The 10,999-nt window shown below is 39.3% G+C and overlaps 2 protein-coding genes across 3 annotated transcripts; one reads left to right on the forward strand and one right to left on the reverse strand.

Moving 5' to 3' along the window:
- cdkn2aipnl (CDKN2A interacting protein N-terminal like) lies at nucleotides 1-1,355 on the forward strand. Its single transcript, XM_030360259.1, has 3 exons — nucleotides 1-306; nucleotides 856-958; nucleotides 1,047-1,355. Exons 1-3 carry the CDS (start codon nucleotides 95-97, stop codon nucleotides 1,053-1,055), a joined length of 324 nt encoding a protein of 107 aa, XP_030216119.1. The 5' UTR covers nucleotides 1-94; the 3' UTR covers nucleotides 1,056-1,355.
- Nucleotides 1,356-1,664: 309 nt separating this feature from the next.
- ube2b (ubiquitin-conjugating enzyme E2B (RAD6 homolog)) lies at nucleotides 1,665-8,568 on the reverse strand. Of its 2 annotated transcripts, XM_030360256.1 has the most exons (6): nucleotides 8,318-8,568; nucleotides 7,219-7,299; nucleotides 5,987-6,012; nucleotides 4,220-4,309; nucleotides 2,958-3,046; nucleotides 1,665-2,722 (listed from the first exon to the last, which is right to left on the reverse strand). In XM_030360256.1, exons 1-6 carry the CDS (start codon nucleotides 8,359-8,361, stop codon nucleotides 2,594-2,596), a joined length of 459 nt encoding a protein of 152 aa, XP_030216116.1. In that variant the 5' UTR covers nucleotides 8,362-8,568; the 3' UTR covers nucleotides 1,665-2,593. The 2 variants fall into 2 exon arrangements, with proteins under 2 accessions (XP_030216116.1, XP_030216117.1); XM_030360257.1 differs by lacking the exon at nucleotides 4,220-4,309.
- Nucleotides 8,569-10,999: the final 2,431 nt, after the last annotated feature.

The following is a 10,999-nucleotide window of genomic DNA, read 5'->3' on the forward strand; positions in this document are numbered from 1 at the left end:
TACAATGACTACTACCCATAGAGGTTTCCGGTACGCCTTCTTAGAGTAGGAAGTGGGATTTCCTTCGCTCACCAACAAAGCAGCTGAAGCAAAAATGGCAGCCACCGATGTTCAGGAGTTTATTCAGCAAAATAGAGCTTTAGCCGACCAGGTTGAAAACCATCGTGGTATTTCAGAAACCAATAAGCAGTGGGACGCTAGGCGGGAGTTCGTCCTTCGAAATATAAACGAGTTTGAAGAGGCGCAGATTGACCAGCTGCTGGCTCTGTCGATGGTGTGGGCCAACAACGTGTTCATGGGCTGTCGGTATGTCAACAAACAAATGCACATGCTTGCTTGCTTGCATGTATGTATGATGTATGTATGTATGTATGTATGTAGTATGTATGTATGTATGTATGTATGTATGTATGTAGTATGTATGTATGTATGTATGTATGTAGTATGTATGTATGTATGTATGTATGTATGTATGTATGTATGTATGTATGTATGTATGTATGTATGTATGTATGTATGCCCGGCTGAAATGTATGCACACGTACATGTTGCCACTATTTAAGCTGCATCAAAAATAAGACAATCAAAAGTCTATCATCTTTTGAATGAAATCGCCTATATGTATGTATGCATGCATGCAGCCCTGCTAAGTACACGGGATTGCCTTCAAATGATAGCCTTTTAATCGTAGGTTTTAATCGTGGCATTTTAAAATCTGTATTCCAATGAAACCTTAATCATAGATTTGTGTATCCATTGTGTGTGATGTTATTTCCCTCAGGGATTAATGTGAATAACCGCATGTTCTTTGAGTTTCTTTTCCATCCGATTTATTGATATGCTTTGAAATTGTAGATATAACAACGAACTTCTGGACAAAGTAAATGAGATGGCTGACGGCATCGTAGTGGAGGATGCCCCGGTATTCAAAACAAGAGAAGAAATTATGAAGAAAGTGGTACGTCTGAAGACATCCATATTCCCCACAATGCACAACATGTTTTGAACATAAATGTAATGACTATCATTTCCGTTTAATGCTGCAGGGTCGATGACCGGAATGGATTAAGGGTCGTCTGGTATCGATGACAAGAATGAAGAGTAATTGGACAATGATTACGGTTTTTAATCAGTTATCCCGAAGATAACCTAATATGTGTGGTTCCTCCTCAGATTTTACATGGTTCTAAATTGTCTGTCCTATAAACATGTATTTTAAAACGTTTTATTCATATTGTTCAGAAGGTGATTACCATGCTTTGTATAGCATTGTTTTCTCTACTTACTGTCCTTTGGTATTGCCTTCTAGCATTGATGTTGATCCCTGTCGGCTAGTAAATAAATGATTTCCATGATTTTTCTCAATTATTTTGATACCAATGCAGAAAACCTTAGTTTCTTGACAGAAAGAACTTTTGTTTAAAATACATTTGTATCAAGCTTTTCTGGTCAAGAATGTAACCAATAATCAAATTTAACCACTGGAACAGCTGTCAGTCTTTTATATTGGGTAGCGAACAACCAAAAGACAACATGTGATTTGAATTGATCAGATGCCAGAAACAATTTCTAGTTTTCCTAAAGATCACTCTTATGTAATTAACTTTTGGGATACACCGAACAGGCAACAAATCAAGCCGTCAGTTTGAAACAAGCCATTCAACTCAAAGTCTGAAAAATGAGATTTTATTATGTTTATACAGCATATTGTCATAAGTATACATTTAAAGTTTCCATAAGGAAATCCTCCACCTTTTGTAGCATATCCATTTATCTTTTCAGATGAAATATCACTAGCCACATTATCCAGCTTTTAGAAAAGGTCAAGCTTTTCTGTAATTGTCTGCAAATCTAGATCTTGCTCCTACATTTCACCACTTATTAATCCGAAGGGGGAACAATTTAATATTCAAATAGGATCGCGGCCTGACCAACTTCAATTTCAAAAAGCTTATCCGGAGATGAAGAAAGCTAAATGAAAGGGTGTTTAACAAACTTGATAAATGAGCGAAGATGCATTGAGTCATTAACAGGTGTAATGCCAATTTTAAGTGTAAAATATAGTTATTGTATTTATTTGAGACTAAGAACACTATCTTTATAACTATACGTTAAGAGTGGACCAGTCCCTCAGTTCATCGGACAACCAACCTCCTAGAAAGTACAGTCACGTTTGATTATTTTGCATTCTAAAATTAAATATAAATGCTCAAAAATTAAGAAACATCTAAAGCCTAACAGTATCAAACCAACCCAACGAGATATATTACAAATTCTGTTAGCAATAACTTATTTCACATCATGCAATAAAAATATAAAATAAATTCCCCCCTTTCCCAAACACACACACACACACACACACACACATTGTTCCTTAAAAGTGTAGCTGAGCAAAGTGTCCCAATGAGTTTTGGTAGATTTCTGGATCCCGGCTTGTTTTTTACCACAGGCCTTAGAGTCATTTTAATTTGCCATTTTCTTTATTCCAATGAGGCAAAATGAAACATGGGAGCACAGGAGTAGCTGAAGCATCGATGCAGAGAGAAAGAGAAGAAGCGAGAGGAAAGGGGGATATCTGCAAGCCTCTGGTGTTTTAAATGTCCACCCAGCTCTGCTCCACGATGGCAGACACCCTCTTCTCATACTCCCTCTTGTTCTCCTGGTACAGCTGGGCGGCCTGGCTGTTGGCTGGGCTGTTTGGGTTGGGTTCATCCAGCAATGACTGGGAGGAAACATGGATTAGACAATTCCCTTTACGAGTTACCTCTAGCGCTCTTATTTTGCCTTGAACTAAGCACATTTAGTTGAAAACAGCAATTGTTGGTTTCTTTTGAATTCCATTGAGGGTTTGTTTCATGCGAGCATGCATGTGGAAATAGTGTGTGCCACCACTGTGCAACAGACAAACACTTATGTAAATTATTTTAATTACAAGACACAATTGTAGGTCTACCAACCTGAATAGAGGTGAGTATAGATGACACATCATAGGTGGGGCTCCAGCGATTCTGCAGGATGTCTAGACATATACTTCCATCTGCGTAAACTGGAAAGCATCACAAGGGGCACGTTAACATCACTACCAAAAGGTCCCCGGGATCAAATGGCGAAAAAACTATTCAGACGGAAGTCATAGGTTCTTGAGTATTGGGTAAAGTGGTGAGGAGACAGGCTTGTTCGAAGTTGGCATTTTGAAACGATGCTATATCACCACCATTCCACCAATCACTGTACATTTAAGTATTTGGACATCTTTAACTAGCTTCTACCATCGTATAAGGTGTCATTAATGATGAACGGTAAATTAACTGCATTCATTTGACGCTTTTCTAACCAGTGGCCCCTCAAAGTGCTGAATTTTCAGTTTTATAACTGATTGTCTTATTTTGTTTACAAGTTACGGATGCAGTCTGGAGGTGATGTGGGGTACTTGTTTACATCTCAGATTACACAGTTCAGGCTGTTGCAGCTAGCTCAGGGGAGAGACTGATTGACCCAACATGAGACAATAAAAAAAAATTGCCTTCTGCATTTTTGTTTTTTCTTTTCCCTTCATTGTACCTAACCATGATGTCTGAACCGAGGTATGATCCAAACCGTGACTTCAGTGTACCGTTACACCCCTAGATCAAACTAGCAACCTTCCGGTTACAACTAAACCCGCTCTACGAGCTGAGCCACATGCCGCCCGTCATAAGCTTGAAGAGTTATGGCCGGGTAGTAGGGCTGGGCAATAATTAGATTACGATTATTAATCGCGATACAACTCACGTCGAATACGACGATACGCATTAGACATAAATGCTCGATATTATTATTTTTTTTACAAAAATAAAGTAAAAAAAAGGTAAAATACAATAAAACCAGTTCTGATATGGATTTACCTAACAGCAGAAATAAACCTCTAAAAACCTTTCAGATTGTTGCCTCCCTGCCAAAGGAGTTTGACGTGAAAGTCACTCACAGATCTTTTTTTTTGTTTTAAAATGTTTACATCGCCCAGCCCTACGGGGTAGGTGTTCTTGTGGGATAATAAAAACACCTACAATCAGGATAGGGCCTCGCACTCTGTGTTTGGCCCCCTCATAAGCAGAGCAAATAAGAGGACCCCAGAGGGTTGTGTGTGTGTGTGTGTGTGTGTGTGTGTGTGTGTGTGTGTGTGTGTGTGTGTGTGTGTGTGTGTGTGTGTGTGTGTGTGTGTGTGTGTGTGTGTGTGTACCATTTGGGTGGAACATTCTGGAGACAAACCGCACCGTCGGGGGCTTGTTAGGGTACTCTTCTGAGAACTCTATCACCAGTTTAAACGTTCCTATAGTCAGACACACACACACACACACACACACACACACACACACACACCACACACACACACACACACACACACACACACACACACACACACACACACACACACACACACACACACACACACGTTAGGGGAAAAGGGGAGTCGTGAGGGTGTACTTATAAACTGTTCAACAACAAATAGGAGTTCCTTCAGTTTGCTCTGTGGGTAAAAGATGGACCAGAACAGCTGCAATATGGACATGAATTGAGTTTGTGTGGTTCTTTGAGGCTGAATATGGAGCCGGGCCATTGTGGAAGGTGCCAGCACTGCAGACCAATCAGAGGCAGCGGATGACTAATGTAGAAAACAGTGTGGAGGCCTGACACGGCACTCTGCAGCTCCAGCTCCACGGACTCCAGCACCAGGGTTGCCAGGTTTTTGGCCGGCCAACTTGGCTGAAACCGCTTTTTTATTTGACAGCCAAATGTAATATTGAACGGCCATATGTCATACAGGTGCCGCCGCAAGTGTAATGATACGTGTGCAAAAATACACGTTAAAAGAAACAAGGCCCAACGCATTGTGTTGAAACAAAAGTATTGCATTGGAGATTCAAGCGCATCTTACCACGGTCTGCCTCGACAGCTCAGGTTACTGTGGCTACGACAAGTACAGTGATCATGGTGGCTATCAGGGACTACAAAGACACCGGATTGGGATGTTAAACAGAAAAATCGACCTGAGTGCGATCAAAATTTAACCTTTTCATAAAAACGAATTATTTCATTGACGTGGGAAAAATGCCAAAAAATAAGCGTCTATTGTAAAAGGCTTTGTCTGATTGTTGCGAGTGTGTTGCAGAAAAACAGTAGCAGGTATAACACTCAGTAAGTAACGATGTATGCTCATAAAAAACCTTTTGTTGTTTTTGTATTGTAATGTTGTGCTATGTCATTTAACACATTCAATAAAAATTTACCAGCCGAGTTGGCCATCAAGATTGATATTTACCAGCCAATTGAAATTCTAGTCTGTCAATGGCTGGTAATTGCCAGCGTACAGAATTGATGCCCGGTCCAGTACACACCAAAGGGGAGTGCTTTCATATTCCCTTAAAATTCCAAATTCAAATTATTCATGTCCTTATGCTTTCCCAGACAGTGATTATAAGCATACACCTTTTAAATAAAACACATTATCAAATCCAATAAACCTTGAAGTTCAATAGTTTTTAGACTGCCTTAGATGTCTTGAGTTATCCATGTCCTGTAGCTTCCCCTCTAGTTGGACTTTGGAAAGCATCATGGTTAATTTATCCTTATTAGTTCGTGTAGTCCTTCATATTCATGTCATTCATACATTCATTGTGCGTGAAAATTGTATAGTCTGCCTTTTCCCTGAATTAAAGGGGTGATATTATGCCACCAGGTGTGAGTGTGATTAGCCATTACAAGCTGTTTGAAAATCTGCCTTGCCTGTCTTTTAGTTTTAGTAAAGTAAGTATTACAAGTTGGATTGTCTACCTAGAAGTATGATGTGGCTTATAACCACACCTGGTTGCATAATATCACCCTTTAACAACATGACAGCCATTTAAGTGATTACTGACACCCAGAGCAGTTAACTTGATAGTAACCAGCGGACCATGTGACATGGAGTCACCCACTTCAAATTCTTAAATAAAAATGCTAAACTTACCGTCTTCAAATGGTGTCGCCACAGGCCTACAAAGGAGGGCCGGATATAAAAGAGCGAGAGAGAGAGAGGGAGACAAGGGAGGAAAAGAGAGAGATAATCAGCAAATTAGATCCCTGTGGCGTGCACTTAGGCATCGACCCATATGAAGAACAGAGCAGTAACAGTTGCAGAACAGAATAAAACTAACAGAAGAAGAGAACAATACTAACAGTTATAATAACAGAACAACACTAATAGTTAAAAGAACAGAACTAATAGTAAAAAAAAACAGACCAACACCAACAGTTTGAAGAACAGACCAACACTAACAGTTTGAAGAACAGACCAACACTAACATTTTGAAGAACAGAACAGCAGTACGTTTTACTGATGCAGTCCTTTCAGACGGACGCAAACCCACTTCCTGTACTGGCTCTTCACCTGATGAATGAGCCGCTGATAACGGCAGAGAGGGTCATTCGTTTTTGTTATTTCACATGATTAGATCTGTCTGGAGCCGTTCTGGTTTGGTTTAGCTCTACAGTCTTTCGAGACGAAAGAGTCAATCAATATGATTAATAATTGTCAAACTGAGAGCCATCTTAAGCTAGATTGACACGTCTGTGTGCACTCAGTCCCCTGCTGGGTTTATCTACCTCCTGCTCTCCTCTATTCTTTGTTTCTACGGACTCACAGATAAAGATGCAGACTGGAATTGAGGATAGATCATACCTTCCTCCCTTATTATTTATCCTTGTGGCCCCTACCAGCCTCAAGCCCAGCATTGGTTAGCCCAGCCCCAAAACAGCACGTACAGCAAAAATGACAAAACTTAACTGACAGCCTTAATAAATGTGATAATTGCTATTTGATATTATTTACTCATTGTGGCCGTGGGTGCCCACAAATTCACACACTCTATTTTCGTTAATTAATAACCTGTTGTGATGATGCTGCCAAGGATCACATTTTTTTTATCATATGAATATTATAGTTTAGTTTATTTTTAAACAAAAGCATTTTACCAATAAATGAAAACGATTAAAGTGCTTTCTTTTTCATTAAGAAAAAGTATATATATATATATATATATATATAATTCTGATTGGATCTTTAGAACTTTTGCTGAAACTGAACAGAGAGGCGTCTTTATTTCTAGCTTTTCAAAAAAGACTGATCTCCCATCCCTACTTCATGGTCTCCGTCCTGCTCGAATGTTATAGGAACAAAGAGAGATCAGGAAACGGACTCACCCGAAAATAACCGCGTTCCATAGCATGATGTTGTTCTCTGAAGGCGCCCCGCTTACTCCCGTAGGAGGGTCTTCTTGAAGTCTGGTGTAGGGCGGTGGCAGTCGGAAAGGGAGAAACTGGACATTAATACAAACTCCAACATCGTACCAACCAACAGCCTAGCATGACATGAGAGGGCTAGGGAGGGCACCTTTAATCCCAAATAAATCACTGTCTCACAATGCCTTACTCTTGCTAATGTGTTTTTTTCTATTAAGCTATGTCTCTGTGTGTTATAGGCCAGGCTAGGTAACCATCAAACACCAAGAACATTGTAACTTCTAATCCATTTAAATCAAAGTTACTATATCGATTTATTGGGTTTTTTGGGAATCCAAATCCCAAAAGTAAAAAATATGCTCCTGACATCAGATAGCATGGCATGGGAAAGATTTTATTATGTACATAAGATTGTAGGGGCCTTAAACTTCATCTGTGTGGGTCGATAGCTCCATCAGCTAATGTATTTGGTAAAAATACACTCTTCCATGAACATTTCACGATCATGTTTTCCTCTGATGATGTCACTGTTTACAGATTACCATTGCTATCTTTGTCCAACCCATATGGTCAGTAAGATACCTGGGCACTGTTCAATTGGCGAAGGTCCACACACACACACACACACACACACACACACACACACACACACACACACACACACACACACACACACACACACACACTAAAGCAGACCTTGACAGAGTTAACAGCTTGCTATAATTGTAGATTGACTTGGTTCAGCTGCGATACTATACTATACTGTACTATACTAACAAGACTACATATAGTCATGTCTACCAACTAGCCGGACACGTCTTGTATTTACCACAGCAGTATATTCATCGTCATTTTAGATCTATGTTTTCATCGTGAGCAATGAAGGGACAAACAACAAAGTTGCTAATCTGAAAAAAAAACAGCCTCTTTCCCAGGATCTGGCCCACACATTGTCAATGCACCATCGTTTAGCGCTATGCTAGGCGAGCTTAAGATGCTAGCTCTCTGGCTAACCGGAGCCAAACACACCACAAGAGATGGTCCTTAAACGTTACGTTACCTCTTAAAATCCCGCATAAGCCGTCTTCTAGCCGGGGTGGACATGGTTGAATCCAAAATGAACTAAATATCGACCAGAAAATCGTTAGAAATATAAACTGAAAGTGGATCTTCTTCAACTGACACCCCTTTCTTCTCTCAAAACAACTGGTTGGCGTGCTGCTGTCGTGACGTCATGCGCGCACACTTTCGAAGAAGCGCGTAGGCGACTGGGACCTGCAGACAGAACTACGGTCATCTCCTCATATGGCCCCTCAAAGAACTACATCCCTCTCCTCATATGGCCCCTCAAGGAACTACATCCATCTCCTCATGTGGCCCCTCAGAACAGATGAGATGGGGTCCATGAAGGCATCACTTCCTGGCTTGGTGAAGCTGAATAATGAACTTATGTGTTTTAGATTGATTGAATCCAATAGAGTAGAGAGAGGGAGGTGGGTTGTATCATTGAGTATACTAGGTTATTCCCGCACATCATATAAATTAGTGAGCCAATAGCTAAAGTGTTGGCGGCAAATTTTGGCGGCCCCTTAATGGCATTTGGTATGAGCTCCAACAACATCTAAACAGTTGTTAGTGATGCAATCCAAATTGAGCCGATTATGCACAATTCTTGTTTAATTAATAAGTAATTATGAACCAGGAATTGGAAAGACAACGGAAGATATTCCAGCTCATGACAGGATAATTGTGAATCATCTTGATGTCACATTGATCATATTTTACCATATCTTTTCAGAGTTACAAGATCATAGATTTAATATATATATCATAAGCTTTTTCCTACCAGGGTTTAAATAAATCAATAAAATCAAATGTCTTGATTATACTTTATGAGTTGAATTCTGTGTATGCATTAATGTTCTTGACTGTGTACTTTGAACATTGACAGAAAAAGAAAAGACGGCCTAGCAAACATGCAAGGGTGCCACTCTGTGGTCTCCACGACATAGCTGTGTACCTTAGACCCACTGTAGGCGTATGGACATTACACGCAGGGCTGCACAACATGCATCAATAGACCACAATGTCAATGTCACATTTTGCTATTGTGAATATGTAGGCCAGAGTGAGATTGCAGGGCTTTGTCCCGGACACAAATAAGCCTGCACAAAGGGAGCCAGAGACTAGGTTTATGAATAGATGTTTTGGTAATGGTTCTGTTTGTGATGTGTGAGAACCTTCACTTCATGTGTTGTTCTACTGGTCAGGGGACTGAGTGTGCCATAAGGGATTGGGTTTCATGCAGCTAATCACTTCATTCAATCTGTTGACATGGCGATGACGCATGGGACGGGAGATTGAGAAGGATATGAAAAAAGAGACACAGGTTTGTGTGATGATTCTTTGCATGATGACGGTTCCATTCATCAATAAACAATACATAAATAAGAAAATAATAAAAAAATGTATTAACTCATTTTTAATACTTTCATCTGCTCAAACTCAAAGAGAGTGAGTTAATTTCACCTGACCAGGTGTGCTTGATGCCCATTTAGATGAACAAGAAACTGAATATTTATGGAACTATTCAGTATAATGTCTTCAGGTCTGTTCACTAGTAATGTTGACCTCCCTGTCCTAACAAACCCTTCCTTCTCCTTTTTTATGTCCCATGCATCTAGTTGCTAATGTGCTGAAAGATTAATATCCATGGTAACCAGATGCTATATGTGGCATTAGAGCTACAACAGGGGGCCATGACATTTCAAATGACCGTCACTGCCAACTGACGCTGTTCAAATTATATGTTTAAATAGTAGGGCGGTGCCTTAGTGAAGTGATGCAAAAGGTGAACTTCAATGTCATATGATGTGCATTAAAATATTTCAGCTTTCAAAAACAAAGTTAACTATGAGCAGGAAACGGTATTCAGTAGTGTAAGAGATGGCATGAGCAATATTATTAAAATACACATCCACATTCTCCATGTACTTATAATATTATAACACATCACAGGACTCACTTTGTGGTGGGTGATCAAAATAAATAAATGCTATAACAAAAATGCAAAATGTAGGTTTCCTATTAGTATGCCAGTCCTTGCATATAGCAGCTCCAAGATGTGCATGGTATTCCCTTAATTAAGGGCAGAAATAAATTAAAACACTGCTAGTACTGGGCATGCCCTAATCCGCCTGATATTAAACATGAAATTATGCATTGGCTGAATTACTTTGTATCTGCAGTATTGTAGAGACTATTCTGTTATATGTTAATTTGTTGTAGAGTTGGTTAGTTAGATCTTGTTGAAAAGATAGAATTATTAATATATACTTTTCTTTTCCATGCAATTAAGTACAATCTAGTAAAATTGAGAGGGTGTACAAAGCCTTCTTCCTTCTTCCTAGTGCCCTCATCTGTGTTACTAATAACTGCCTACACCCCACCTTCAAAGTGACCAACCTTTGGCCAACAAAGCCAATAGAATCATACGTATTATTCAGTTATTTTTTTCTATTTACCAGCAACATTCAGCCCTTTTCCCTGAGTAAAAATATAAAATAGGAAGTCAATATTTGTAAAAAATGTAGAGAAAAGATTATTCATTATCATAACATTGTTGTTATTCTTGATTGATGGGCAATGATATAATCATTTATGAATGGAAGAACCTCTATGTATTGTTCTATTGTGGCAATAATAAAATAATAAAATGAAATAACAGATTCATAAAAATATT

Source organism: Gadus morhua, chromosome 7 (genome assembly GCF_902167405.1).
Source record: "Gadus morhua chromosome 7, gadMor3.0, whole genome shotgun sequence".
NCBI classification, from domain to species: Eukaryota; Metazoa; Chordata; class Actinopteri; order Gadiformes; family Gadidae; genus Gadus; species Gadus morhua.

What these genes read in the sequence shown, in the direction of transcription:
- cdkn2aipnl (XM_030360259.1), top strand. Translation starts at nt 95, where the DNA reads ATGGCAGCCACCGATGTTCAGGAGTTTATTCAGCAAAATAGAGCTTTA. An exon ending in AACGTGTTCATGGGCTGTCG is followed by an intron (nt 307 to 855) that starts GTATGTCAACAA and finishes TTGAAATTGTAG; the next exon opens with ATATAACAACGAACTTCTGG.
- ube2b (XM_030360256.1), bottom strand. Translation starts at nt 8,361, where the DNA reads ATGTCCACCCCGGCTAGAAGACGGCTTATGCGGGATTTTAAGAG. An exon ending in CAGAATGTTCCACCCAAATG is followed by an intron (nt 3,047 to 4,219) that starts GTACACACACAC and finishes GATGCTTTCCAG; the next exon opens with TTTACGCAGATGGAAGTATA. An exon ending in CTATACTCACCTCTATTCAG is followed by an intron (nt 2,723 to 2,957) that starts GTTGGTAGACCT and finishes GTTTCCTCCCAG; the next exon opens with TCATTGCTGGATGAACCCAA.